We start from the raw sequence: 15,221 nt of genomic DNA on the forward strand, positions 1-15,221 counted from the left end.
CTTAAGAAACTGAAGGTAGATATAACCTGTATACAGGAAGTGCATATTAAAAGGGAACATAGGAACTTACTGGAAAACAAAAAACTAAGGAAATTATATACAGCACTGGCAGATTAAAAAAAAGGATAGCAACCTATATAAAAGAAAAAATAAACTCCAAGGAAGTCTACCCTAATGAAGAAGACAGGATGCTAATGATTGAATTAGAGACAATAGAAAAACCGATATTATTAATAGTCATATACTGTATGCACCAAATCAGAAACAAGAGGAATTCTATAGGAAATTACACAACAAAATAAATGAATTAGAATATGAAAATATTTGCTTAATTGGGGATTATAATGCAATAGTGGATAAAAAAATGGACTATGAACGCAAAAAGAAAAATAAAACAAACAAAAAAATACATTACCCAAATCCTTTTTTGAGATGGCAATGGAATATAAAATACATGAAATTTGGAGAGAAAGGCACACAATAAGAAAGCAATATACCTTTTATTCGAACCCCCATCAGTCCCTATCAAGAATAGACATGGCTTGGATCTCATCTGGTCTATGTAAACAATTAGACGAAATTGAAATAGAAGCAAATGAGTGGGCAGATCATAATCCAATAAAATTAAGATGGAAAGGTCAAAGAAGAAGAAAAAGATGGATGATGAATTCAAATATTGTAAATAAAATAGAATACACTCAAATGTTGGAGAAAGAATTAAAACTATTCTTTAGAATAAATAAAAAAAGACACCTCAATTCAAAATCTCTGGGATACTATGAAAGCAGACACAAGGCCTCACGATTGCCTACATGGCGAGAAAAACTAGAAAACAAAAAGAGCAACAAGAATGTACGCAAAAAGAACGTAGGGAAGCCAAAGATGAACTACAGAAAGACTTACCATTTATGGTGGACCTGTGAGGAGGCTAAATTTTTTTGGAAAAGGATCAAAAATTGGCTTGAGGCAATAACAGGGGTTAAAATAGAATGGAAACCTGAAGTTTTTTTTATTAGGAATAATGTCTGCGAAATACAAAAAAGAAATCCAGTATTTAATACTACATATAATTATGGCAGCAAGGATTGCCTTTGCCCAGAAATGTAAAAACAAATTAATCCCAAGCGAAGATGAAATAATAAGAAAGGTTATGGACTGTGCCGAAATGGACAAACTAACTAAAGAAATCCAGGGAAAAGAAGAATCAGAATTCTACCAGATATGGGATAAATGGTATAGGTGGGTGGAGGAAAGGAACAAGAATCAATGAAGGAATATAACAAAACTCAAAAATAATAGTTATGAGTAAAATAAGAGGGTTAAGAATGTTGAAATCCAAATGAAATACAATAGAAGGGGAAATAATATAAGGTGAGCGGTATCAATTGATAATTGCTATTAGAAAGAACAGGAAGCTCCTGTTCGTATTGTATTGTGTATTGTGTGTATTTTACATATTTGTTAATAAAAAATAAAAAATAAAAAAATAAAAAGCACTACGCAACTTAAAACCATTGGCCCTGATGGACTATATGCCTACTTCTTAAAAAAGTTTTCCACTGCCATAGCAGAACCTCTAAGCATAGTCTATGAAATATCCTTCAGAACCAGTTCCTTACCCAACCTATGGTCATTAGCCACGGCCATCCCTATCTTCAAAAAGGGAGACCCCAGAAAAAAAATTGCCCTGTAATCTGTAACTCCTACACTGCAAAAACATATGGACTACACAACTCAACCTGGATAAAGCAATAGACGCAATTTACATTGATTTCTGCAAGCCTTTGATTCAGTGGTACACGACAAATTACTGTTAAAACTAAACTCTTATGGCATTTCTGGATCCCTCCATAAGTGGATAGCTGCGTTCTTGTTAAATAGACAACAAGTAGTTAAAATAGGGAACGCCTCATCAAACTCTTCACCAGTTAACAGCGGTGTCCCCCAAGGCAGCATTTTAGGACCCACACTGTTTATACGTTACATAAACAACCTTTGCAATCATATTATAAGCAGTTGTGTCCTCTTCGCTAATGATATACAACTACTCAACACCCTTTGTTGCCTTACAAAGCGACCTTGACTATGTGTCAGAATGGTCAAACAATTGGCTACTCCAAATCTCAACCAACAAATGCTTTGTCTTACTCATTGGCAAAAAAAAATCAGAACACCAAAAACAATATGACATTGTAGATGACCCTCACTCTGTCAAGGACCTTGGAGTACTCATCTCAAATGATCTAGGTGCCAGAGCTCACTGTAACAGTATTGCCAAAAGGGCATTAAGATACCTAATCTTGCGAAGCTTCTTCTCCGGTAATATTGTACTGAAAACTAGGGCATACAGAACCTTTCTAGAACAATTCTCATACAGCTCATCTGCCTGGAACCCGCACTGTATATTGGATATTAATACAATTGAGAGAGTCCAGAGGTATTTCACGAGAAGAGTACTCCACTCCTTTACTCACAACAGAATACCCTATGCCACCAGGCTTGAAATACTGGGCTTGGAGAACCTAGAACTACACTGCCTATGGTCTGACCTAAGTGTAGTACACAAAATTATCCGCTACAACGTCCTACCTGTCAACAACTACTTAATGTTTCAACCACAATTATACACAAGCAAACAATAGATACAAACTCAAAGTAAACGGCTCCAAACTCGATTGCAGAAAATACGAATTCAGCAACAGAGTGGTCAATGCCTGGAATGCTCTACCTGACTCTGTTGTTACATCCCCAAACCCCCATAATTTTAACCTGTCTACAGAAAAAGACTTCCGGTCTGGCGTCACGCTGGAACGAGCTGCTGACAGACTCTCTGTTCGGTTCGCCCGGTCTTTCCACGAGCGTGGCCGTAATAGGCAAGGTCCCTTCGAGGTGCAAGAACCTTTGGAGAGGGGAAACTTCTGTGCAGTGGAGGGTGAAAGGCGATCTCCCCCCACGAAGCAAGAGGCTCCCTCAGAGTTCGTGCAAAAGAGGTCGGCTGATTAATGGCCGACCAGAAGGCATGACTGCCAGCCACTAATAAGGAAGGGAAAGACAGCTGCAGGGAACATAGCGGATCGAATGACGGTAATCACAAGATCTGACTTAAAAGCCTAAATCTAAAAGATAAACAACTTTACTGCAATAAATACAGATACGTGTGTGGGCGCATTTATCTGCAGCGGCTATCAAATACAAACAGTAAACTTTTGTGAAAGTTGATTGACGTAGTAGATAGAAGAAGACTGAGGCTTTGGACTATTTAAATTTGAGGATTAACAGAGGACGAGACGAAGAAGAGAAAGGCAGTCAGCTGGATTTGCCTGCCTGGGAAAAAGGAAAGAAGTTTAATCACAAGGGTTTGAAGTACGTGGTGTCATATTACAGCCAGAGACAGCAGAAGGAAAACACTACACTGACAACAGGAAGAGATTGATGGGTGAGTTCTAAATACTTTCTGGCCTCTCCTGCACCCTGTCGTATCACGCTGAAACGTTTCTCTTCCTGACTCTCCCAGATACTATAGAATTAACTGAGCCTATATTTCACAGCCCTGCTCCAGCTTAATTACCCTGTATGTACCCCGGGCTCTGTATAACTACTCAAACAGCATTCAGAAGGTACTAGACTTACACCTTAAAGGGGAAGAGCTGAATCAAAGCAAATGGCAACCAAAACAGTAACTTTAATTAAAGGGAGTAAAAAGCAAACTCCCCTATCTACCCCGGTGAGGGAAAAGTCCCCTGAGGGCAGGCAAACGGGAGATAAGGCAGCCCCAACCCTGCAAGACCAGGAAGTAACAATGGACTCCCTACAAGAGACAATATTGAAGATGGGTGAAAGCCTCACCAAAGGCCTGGAGGGAGTAAAGAATGAAATACATGAAGTAAGAAACAATATGGGAAGAATTGAGGAATGTATAGGAGTAATACAAACAGCGCTGCTGAAAAATGAGCAGGAAATCCAAAATGTTAAGGGGAGAACGGAAATAGCGGAAAAAAGGATAGACAAAGTAGAGGACAATCTGGAATCTATAAACTCAAGCCTGGAGGAGGCCATCCTCCAGCTAGAATTAGAGCGATCAGCATATTATTTAAGACTACAAAACGTGGAGGAAGCAAAAGATGAAAACCTCCGGGAGCTGATTGGAGAAATCCTGGGATTAGTCCTCGGCAGGCCGAAAAAAGAGGTTATTAATGATCTGGACGAAGCCTATAGAGTCAATACAGGCTTCGCGAGACGCCACCGGCTTCCGAGGGAGATCCATGTGAGGGTGTTGAGAAGACAGCTGAGAGAGGACATTCTAAGTACAATAAGAGGGGACTCTCTAACATACAAAGGTAAAGAAATTCTCATCTTAAAACAGACTCCACGGAGAGTCAGAGAGAAGAGAAGGAAATACAACTTCCTCTCCACACGTTTAAACAGAGACAGAATCCAGTTCAGATGGCTCCTTCCAGAAGGAATGCTGATAACATGGAGGGAAAAGAAATACCGAATAGACACCTTGGCGAAAGCTCAAGAATTCCAGGAACTTTTACTAGCAGACGATGAGAGATTTAATAAAGAAGGACTTTTAAGACAGGAGGACACTATAATTGAAACTCAACCAGAGGGGCGGGGGCCAGGAGAGGCCAGAGAACGAGAGAGATATGGCAGAGAAGATTCGAGAGCAAGGTCACCCATCGAGACTCGATCCAAAGGTGCCCTCAAAGCGAATAACGTGTAAGGGAATTGAAGAATGGGAAACGAATGTACTATCAGCAAATGTAAATGGTCTTAACATAACTTCCAAAAGAAAACGTGTACTGTTGGATCTAGTGAAACAAAAGTTAGATGTAATCTGTCTTCAGGAAACCCACATTAAAGAAAAATACAATAACCTGTTGGTCTGTCCAAAACTAGGTAAAACATTCTGCTCGTCAGCACAAACCAGAAAAAGAGGAATTGTGATGTATATAAAAGAATGGTTGAACCCCAAATTAATATATGCAGACAAAGACGGTAGGGTATTAATGGTGGAGATAATTAATGGTGGGGAAAAATTTTTACTAGTTGGAATCTATGCCCCAAATCAAAAACAAGAGAGATTTTATATTAATCTATATAAGAGGATAAATGAAATAGAGTGGCAAAATATATGTATTCTAGGGGATTTCAACGCTATAGCAGATGGTAAGATGGACTATAAGGGTACTCACAAGAAAAGCACAAGAAGGAAACTACCGTCTGCCTATGTAAATATGGTGAAGGATTTAGATCTTTATGATGTCTGGCAAGCAATGAATGACAAGATGCAACAGTACACGTTTTACTCCCATCCACATAATTCATGGTCCCGTATCGACATGGTTTGGTCAAACTCGGAGCTACTCATGGATACTGTAAATATTGAAATAATAACCAACAAGTGGGCCGATCATCACCCAGTCTTATGGCAATGGAAAGGGAAGGCAAGGATAAAAGCTAGGTGGACATTAAACCAGAACATACTACAAGAGAAACAATTTGTACAACAAATAGAAAAGGAATTGGGCTACTTCTTTAAAGAAAACGGTAAAGAGCAGACCTCAATACAAAATGTTTGGGACACGATGAAGGCAGTTGTGAGGGGAATATCCATAGCCTATATAATAAGAAGAAACAAAATACACAGGGAAAAACTTAATACACTGAACAAAGAATTAAGAGAGACGGAACTGCTGACCCAGAAAGAGCCAGAAAATAGCAGACACAGGGAAAAAGGAGAGTTAATTAAACACCAAATAAATTTGATCTCTCAAGAGGAAATAGCACAAAACATTAAGAGAATAAAGCAGAATTATTTTGAACATGCAAATAAAACTGGGAGATGGTTGGCCCACAAAATAAGAAAGGAGAAGGTCAAAAGAATTATTAAACAACTGTATGACGAGGAGGGGAATTTGAAACAAGAAATAGGAGAAAAGAAAAAGATAGTACAGAACTATTATAGGAAACTATATAAACAAGACGAAATTAATGAACAAGACATTAGAAAATACCTTATAAAGCAGAAGCTTCCAGTCTTGTCAGAGGAGATGAGAGAGATGCTCGATAAAGAAATCACACAAGAAGAACTGAAAAAGGCCATTCAAAAACAAAAAAACAATAAAACACCTGGGCCGGATGGGCTTCCGTCGGAAATATATAAAAAACTTCAAAATACCATAGAAGACAAATTATTAGAACTATGTAATGAGGCATTACAAAATGGTAGGGTCCCAAAATCATGGGGGGAAGCTTACATCACCCTAATACCAAAGGAAGAGGCGGACAGTAGCAAGGTCCAAAATTATAGACCCATATCCCTGTTAAATGCAGATTACAAAATCTTTGTATCAATATTGGCGGAAAGACTAAAAATAATATTAAATCAGAGTATACATTCGGATCAAAATGGCTTTCTCCCAAAAAGACATATTAGAAACAATACAAGAATAATAATTGATACCCTGGAATTCTATCAAACAAGATCCGAGAAACAACTCGCATTAATCTTTGTCGACGCTCAGAAAGCCTTTGATAACCTAGATTGGAACTTTCTAACCACTCAACTAAAAATGATGAAATTTGGCGATAAATTTATTAAGATTATAGAATCTATATATTCACGGCAATCTGCAAATATTATAGTCAATGGGGAACTAACGGAGAGGATACAAATTGGAAAGGGTGTTAGACAAGGGTGCCCGCTCTCCCCACTACTATTTATTACGTCACTAGAGGTCCTTTTAAATTGGATAAGATCAAATCAGGAAATTAGGGGCTTGACCATAAAAAAAGAACAATATAAAGTACAGGCCTTCGCGGATGACATGGTCTTTATCGTGGAAGACCCCTTACTTTCAGGACCGAATTTGATGAAGGACATTGAGAACTTTGGGTGTGTGGCCGGTTTAAAAATAAACAAGGAAAAAACAAAAATGATTATAAAAAACTTCCCCCAAAACCAGATTGGAGAACTAGAGGAAACAATGGAATTAAAGGTAACTAAAAAAATTAAGTATTTAGGGATCTGGCTGTCTGCGAAATGCTCTTCCATAAAAGAAGACAACTATGATAAGTTGTTACAGAATACCCAAAAGGACTTAAAAACCTGGTCAAAACTACAACTATCACTGATGGGAAGAGTCGCAGTAATTAAAATGAATGTTCTGCCAAAAATCCTCTACCTATTTCAAACGGCACCGGTCAAGCTAGGGGAAAAATTCTATAATGATTTGGACAAAATGATTCGAAACTTTATATGGAATGGTAAAAAGCCCAGAATAAAATATATGCACCTGCAGGATAAAAGAACTCAAGGGGGAATGGGATTACCGGAATGGAAAACATATCATCAAGCAGCAACAACTATGTGGATAAAAGAATGGGTAATGTTAGCTAATAAAAGAATCCTAACAATAGAGGGCCACGACCTGCAATACGGGTGGCATAACTACTTATGGTGCGAGGGAAATAAAATCCACAATTATTTTAGTAGTCACCATTTAAGGGGGGTATTGATTAAGGACTGGCTCGAAATTAGAAGGAGATACTACACGCAACTACCTAAATGGATATCTCCGACGGAAGCCCTGATATACCCGAATTTGATAAACTTGGATAAAATTGTTACCTACCAACAGTTGCTAGACGACCAAAACAAACTAAACCCCAGGGAAAATTTGGCTGATAAGGGAATAAACATTGATTGGTGGCCATATCTCCAAATTCAAAACAAACACAAATTCGATCTAGCACAACCTGGCTTCCAGAACAAGAACCAGGAATTAGATAAAATTTTAATTGGACCAGATGAGAAATTAATTTCAAAAATATACAACTGCTTACTGATTCGAAAAACGGAAGCAGAAAGGGTAAAAGAAGTCATGGTAACCTGGGCCCAAAACATCGGCCACACAATAGACCTAGACGACTGGGAAAGAGTCTGGGAATGGAACCTAAAATTGACAAAGTCGACGGCCTATAAAGAAAATATATATAAAATGTTCTACCGCTGGCATCTTCCACCGACAAGACTGGCAAAAATGTCTTCAAAAGTTTCGGCCATATGCTGGAAATGTAAAACAGTGCTGGGCACGTACTACCATATGTGGTGGACGTGTCCGGTAGCCAAAGCATATTGGAAGCAAATACTAGGATGGCTGAATGGAATCCTGTCAATTAAACTATGCCTTAAGCCGGAAACTTTCTTATTAGGAATAATAGATCAAAAAATTTGCAAATCTGACCAATACCTCCTAGTCCATATTCTGACAGCGTCAAGGATTGTTTACGCACAGTGCTGGAAGAGTGAAAATGCCCCCACCAACACTATGGTGATGAATAAAATTTTAGAACTAGCAGAAATGAACAGACTGACGATGCGAATTAATGACAAAGAAGACACAGACTTTTATACAGTCTGGGAGAAGCTATACAAATGGCTTGATGAGTCAGTGAAGACCTAGACATAAAAAGAGATAGCTGACTAACCTAATACGATTAAACCAATAACTCAAATGAACAATATACAACAACTGAGAGATAAACGAAAGGAGAAATGTATCAGGGGCGAGAACCCACCGTCGAGCAATTTTGTTACGCTACAATGTTGGGAAAACTTTAAAAAGCTGATAGGAAATCCGCTATAATTACCTGCATGAAATTAGCGATCAAACTTCATTTTAGATGAGGCGAGAGGACTTATAATCCTTGCCTCTTCAAGCAAGGAAAGGGAAAGAAAACCAGGTTGTCCTCAGCAGAGGAAAACATGCAAATGTAATAAAGGTTAGAAGGGAGGGAGGGAGGACAGTAGGGAAGTCAGGATGGAGAGGAGAAAGGAGAGGAATAGGAAAGGCAGAAGAAGGGGGGAAGGATAAAGAGGAGGAAGAGAAAGAAGAGAAGGGAAGGAAGGTGGGAAGAAAGAAGGAGAGGAGAAAGAGGAAAAACTGGGGAAGGAAGGAGGGAGGGAAGAGAAGAGGGTAGTAAAGAGGGAAAGAGGGAGGGAAAGAAAGAGAGAAGGAGAGTTGAAAGGAAGGAGGGAAGGAGGGAGGAAAGGAGGGAGATTAAGAGAAAAGGAAGGAGGAGGGAAAGAGGCAGGGAAGGAGGAAAGGTATGTGAGAAGGAGGGGGGGACTGAGGGAGAGAAAGGACGGGGAAGGAAAGGAGGAAAGGAGAAAAGAAAGGAGGGAAGGCAGGGGAGAAGGAAGTAAGGGGGGGAGGGAAGAAAAGAGGGAGGGAAAGATACCTAACCTTTGATGTTTATAATGATTTGATAGTATGGGAATATCTCGAAATGTAGTTGTATTGTTTGTTACAAGTTATGGATGTTGTATTTTCTTTTTACCAATAAAATCTTTTAAAAAAAAAAAAAAAATTAACCTGTCTACTGTTGACCTCACCCCATTCCTAAGAGGTCTGTAAGGGGCGTGCATAAGCGCACCAGCGTGCCTACTGTCCTTGTCATACTGTCTCCATTTATTTGTACCCATTTAATGTGTTCATATTATTTTTTATACTTATACCTGTTATCTTCTATATGTTTGACAAACTAAATAAAATGAATAAATGAATAAATGAATGAATGAATGAATGAATGAATGAATGAATAAATAAATAGATAAATAAATAAATAAATAAATAAATAAATAAATAAATAAATAAATAAATAAATAAATAAATAAATGAGCTAAGCAGCTCTGCTTTCTCTCTACTTCCGGTTAACTTCCTTGCCATCATCTCTCTTTACTGTTTCCTTGACTTTTTTCTTATCATTTACATGTTGAAAGAAACTTTTTAATATTATCTTTGACTTTGGTATGATCTGTTTTTAACAAACTTGTGCTGGCTACTAGTTATAACTTTATTTGTTTCTAGATATTCACAGATCTGTTTTTGGATTATTTTTTTCAGTACCTTCTCAGGGCAGTACTGTAAAAATTTAAAAAGTAAAGCTTTCTCTGTCCAGTCATGTCCAACTCTAGAGTGTGATGCTCATCTCTCTTTCTTGGCTGAGGGAGCCAAAATATCTGAAGACAATTTTTATTATCATGTGGCCAGCATGGCCATATATCAAAGAAACACAGAACTCTGTTACCTTCCCACTGAAGTGGTACCTAATAGTGATCTTGCATCTTCATGCTTTTAAACAAGGAACTTGAGCTCATCCTGTTGCGCAGCCCCCAGATCTCGAGCTTGGGTTGTCAGCTTTCCAGCTGACAAGCTCAGCATCTTTAACTGCTGAGCCATCATGCCCCCTTTATGTAAAATTACATAATGGAAATATAACTATCTCCTAATATAGGAAGTTAATTAACTGCTACAGATAATGTCATGTTTCACTATGGGGATAATAATAACCTTATTTCATTCTTTGACAAAGTGACTAAATTAGTGGATCAGTGAAATGCACTGAACATAATATAATTGGATTTTAGTAATGCATTTGACAAAGGAGACCACAACTTCTTGGTAAGTTAAAAATGTGGGATATACAGCATCACCACCAACTGGCTGACAAACTGCACTCAATGTGTAGTCCTTAATGGAACTATATCTGCATGGAAATAAGTAAGCAGTGGGGTATCCTAAGGTTCCATTTTGGCCCAATATTTCAATATCTTCATAAATAATTCAGTGAGGGAATAGAAGGGGAACTCAGCAAATTTGCAGATGACGCAAAACTGGCAGGAATAGCCAACAGTCCAGAGTACTGGACCCTATCTAACAAAATGAAATTCAGTGTAGACAAAAGTTTTACATTTAGGCAAGAAAAACCAATGTACAAGTACAGATAAAGTGAAATCTGGCTCAGTAGCAGTAACTATGAGAGGAATCTTGAAGTCCCAGTGGACAATCACTTAAATATGAACCTGTCTGTGGCAGCAGTCAAAAAAGCCAATGCAATCCTAGGCTGCAGTAACAAGAGGAATGAAATCAAGATTGTGTGATACTTTAGTGTCGATTTATAAGGCCTTGGTAAGACCACTCTTGGAATGCATCCAGTTTGGTCACCACAGTATTAAAAAAAGAGGTTGAGACTCTGGAAAGAGTGCAGAAAAGAGCCACAAAAATGATTAGAGGGCTGGAGGCTAAAACATATGAAGAATTGTTATGTCTAGTCTATTGAAAAGAAGGACTAGGGATGACATGATTGCAGTGTTCCAACATTTGAGGGGCTGCCGCAAACAAGATGGGGTCAACATATTTTTCAAAGCACCCGAAGGCAAGGCAAGAAGCAATAGATGGAAACTAATCAAGGAGAGGAGCAACGTAGAACTAAGGACAAATATTTTTTAACAATGAGAACAATTAACCAGTGGAATGGCTGGCCTTCATAAATTGTGGATGCTCAATCATTGGAGGCTTTTAAGAAGAGACTGGACAGCCATTTGTCTGGAATAGTATAATATCTCCTGGTTCAGCAGGGATTTGAACTAGAAGACCTCCAAGGTCCCTTCTGTTAGTCTGTTAACAGGTGCCATAGATTTAATCAGTCCTTTGCCTCTTGTGAATATACATAATAACAAGTCTGAAACATTTAGCTGTGTCCAGTTTCAGGGGCAGATTGTATGCTGAGGAGTGCAGGCAGTAGTGTTTTCTGATCAAAAGACAATTTTATTTCTCACCTCTCCTTTCACTACACTTCTTGCTTTTCTTCTAACACCAATGTGACTAATTAATTTGTTAATTTTAATGTGCCATTTGAAATTCACCTTTCTATTCTGTCTTTTCTGTGTTTTATGCAGAAGGAAAATGTTTTCTTCCATTTTTTTACGTTTGATATTTTTGTCAAATTTAAAAGTTTATAACACATATGATTACATCTAAATAAACTTACTTGACCAAAATTTACAGCTGCATGTTGTGCTGAAGTTGTAAATATCACTATGGTAAGATATTCACAAAGCTTTTCCCGTGTCTTAATTGCCTTAGGAAATCCTGAAAATCAGAAAAGAGAGGCAAAGAAAATATTATTAAAACTTGAAGGAAAATCTTCAAGATACAGAATTTTCTGTATTCTTCTTGTTCTAAGAGCAAGCCAATTGCATTATTTTACAGTGGGTTGCGAAAACAAATCAGTATATTGAAAAAAATCCCAATATTTATTCCTCTAATTTGTATAGCTAATCAGAAGCAATTGATTCTGGGCAGCCATATAACAGAACTAAAACAATAAGTGTCTAAAAGAATTATCATCAACAAATATTAAAGTCATTAAAGAACTAGAAAAACCACTAAAGCAAGAATAACACATGAAGCAGTAATGGAGCCACTTCGCTAGTTCACCCATCTCTTGGGGTCCCCAGGCCTGCTGACAAAATTTAGAAACTTGGAACAATGAAACCATCCTTGCCTCGGAGCATATTCTATAGCACAGGGACACCAGAAAAGATCTGTTGCTTAGAGTCTATTAAGTGTAGCTTCCTAGACAACGGAAGCCATAACATTCCCAATCTATTATATCTGGTGTGATGGGTGGATGAAACTGGGGAGAGGCAGTCCATCAATAATCCAATCCTATGATACTGTGTTTCCCTGAAAAGATGATCCATCCCAAAAATAAGCCCTAGCCTGATTTTTGGGGAAGCCACACTCCCAAAATAAGCCCGAGTGAAACTGGTGGGCATGGCCAGCACACAAGGCAGCCTTCCCTTCCCCAGTCACCTCATGGAGGCTTGGCCCCTTAATCACAGCCCACGGATCAGCTGAGCCAGTGAGGGCCGGGAGCTGCCTCTCATTCTGTTTCTCTGGCTGCCTCCAGCAGAGTTTTGCCAGCCCCAGCCCTGCACACAGCAGCAAGCAACCTCACAGCTGAGGGTCCCTCTCTTCTGCAGCTTACCTTGTGACTCAGGCAGGCGGCGACCAAGGTTTGCGCTCCACCAGGCCTGGAGTTTGGGTCTTGCTCAGGCTGCTGCCACAAGGCATGAAGCCACACGGTGCATAGAAACCAGCTCCCCTCCTCCTGCCTCTGCCTGGCTGCTAGCTTTGCTGCACCTGTTGCTGCTGGCCTTATGGGAGCTCTTCATCCTCCTGGCTCCCCGGCTGTCAGCAGCCTTGTTGGGCTGCTCCTGCCTGGCGTGGGGCAACTCAGCCCAGATACTGCAGAGGCCTCGCTTTGCCGCAGCTTCGGAGCAAACTTCCATCTTCACTGCACAATATTGCAAGACTGAAGGCTTCAGAGAAAGCATTTTTGGGATGTGCACCTGTGCAGGGCTTGCCAAAGGTAGGTTGATCGGCAGGGAAATTTTGGGAGGGTGGGGGAGATTTTCCTGCCAATCAGAGCAAGGCAAAGCCTCCAGCCTTGCTATCCTACACAGGGAAGGCGGAGGTTGCTCTAAAGTTGCGGCAGAATATCACTTAATTTATTAAGAGCAGAGATATATAGCTGGACATCATCAATGATAATACTTGTCCGCAAAGTGACAGATGAGCTCACCCACCTGTCTCATGTAATGCCAAACAGTAAAAGGAAGAGCATCAATTCCTGCAGCACCCCACCCAGTAGGGAGAGTCAAGATCTCTCTTCCTTGATCACCACAAACCCCAGAGAATTGGAGATGAATCAACACAATACTGAATTTTACCAGCATAGCTGTAGAGTAGTTTGTCAGGTTGCTTGAGGAAACTGCTTGATTCATGTATAGTTGTACAATAAGCATACTATACTCCCACCTACATGACTTGGGTCAGAACATCTCCTTAAGAGGTAAAAGAACAACCCTCTCGCTCAAAGAATTAACTAGAATTTTTACTAGTGGATCATGGTGCCAGGTAATCCCATAGTAAACAGGGAATGATTCAACCATGCCAAGGGGGACACTAATTACTCTTCCAAGTGAAGATCACATAGCCAAAGCCCTAACAGAACAGAATAATGAGGTGGAGATAACATCTAGGCATGGGACATACCAAAGCCTTAGTGTCCCTATGGGTGGGAGAATGTTTGGTCCTGGGTGTCCTCTACCCAGTGGATGGCTTGGAATACCCTTCGGCCAAAGGCGGCACCCACCGATGCAAATCTATCCAGTTTACAATTAGTTGTGAATGGGGAAGGTGATGACCACGTGGCCGCCCTACAGATCTCCTCCAAAGATGCCTGTGTCGCCCATGCCGTGGTCGTGGCCACACTCCTGGTGGAGTGACAGTGATTTGTCTTGGAGCCGGTTGATTGTGCCTCTATAAGCACTAGCTATGCATGTCCTCAACCATCTACCAATGGTCGAGGAGGTGACTTTTCTGCCCAACAAGGCTGATTAAAAGGACAAAAATAATGATTCAGACTTTTTAAAGGTGGAAGTTGATTTAATAAATACTTTTAAGGGCCTCCGTACATCTAGTGCATGACACTTTCTCTCCAGGGGATGAAGTTTGGGAGGACAATCTCCTGGGCTCGGTGAAACCAGGTGGCAACTTTGGGGAGGAAGGAGGGGTCTAGCCAGAGAACTACTATATCATGGTGGAGGTCCTCCCTAACCGAGAGGGCCTGTGGTTCTGATACTCTCCTGGGAGAGGTGATAGCCACCAGGAAGGCTACCTTTAAGGTTAAGAATCTCAAGAAGACTATACATAGAGATTCAAAAGGTGTTTCTATAAGGGCATTGAGAACCCTGGACAAGTCCCAGGTGGGGTACCTGTGTACCATCAGTGGTCTCTTGTTTGATGCCCCCTTCAGAAAGCGTCACATTGTAGATTGTTGTGTCAAAGGTAACAAACTCCCACAGCTCAACACCGTTGCTAGAGTGGCCACCTGTCGCCTGATGGTATTAGAGGCCAAACCCCTATCCAGTCTGTCCTGAAGGAAGTCCAGGACCTGAGGCACAGATGAGTTTATAGGATTAATGCCCTTACCCCTACACCAATTACAAAATGTCCTCCATGTGGAATTATATATGTGGTCTGTAGAGGGCCTCCTGGAGGCCTGAATGTTCTTAATGACCCCAGAGAAGAAGTTGTCCTCCCTCAGAGTGCCCCGCTCAAGCGCCAGGCGGTCAGCTGGAACCATTGAGGGTCCGGATGCTCCAGTGACCCCTGGCTGAGGGAGATCCTGTTCCGAGGGATCCTCCAGGGTCGGTCCGCCGAGAGGTTCTGCAGGTCGATGAGCCTCTTGGGCTAATGAGGGGTGATTAGAATGACCTTCGCTCTTGTTGTTATGATCTTTTAAATAACCCTGGGAATCAAGGGGAGGGGAGCGAGGGCATAAAGGAGTCTGGTGGGCCA

General features: G+C 40.3%; 1 protein-coding gene across 1 annotated transcript in view; it reads right to left on the minus strand.

Annotated features, from left to right (window-relative positions):
• ALOX5 (arachidonate 5-lipoxygenase) overlaps positions 1-15,221 on the minus strand; it is a 133,938-nt gene that overhangs the window by 22,714 nt on the left and 96,003 nt on the right. Inside the window, exon 12 of the mRNA XM_087726546.1 lies at positions 11,842-11,942. Coding sequence (XP_087582672.1) covers positions 11,842-11,942 — 101 coding nt within the window. The remainder of the gene's footprint in view (positions 1-11,841; positions 11,943-15,221) is intronic.

This window comes from Thamnophis sirtalis, unplaced genomic scaffold, assembly GCF_051295495.1.
Source record: "Thamnophis sirtalis isolate CommonGarterSnake01/CBP01778 unplaced genomic scaffold, rThaSir2_p1.2 scaffold_12, whole genome shotgun sequence".
Taxonomy (NCBI): domain Eukaryota; kingdom Metazoa; phylum Chordata; class Lepidosauria; order Squamata; family Natricidae; genus Thamnophis; species Thamnophis sirtalis.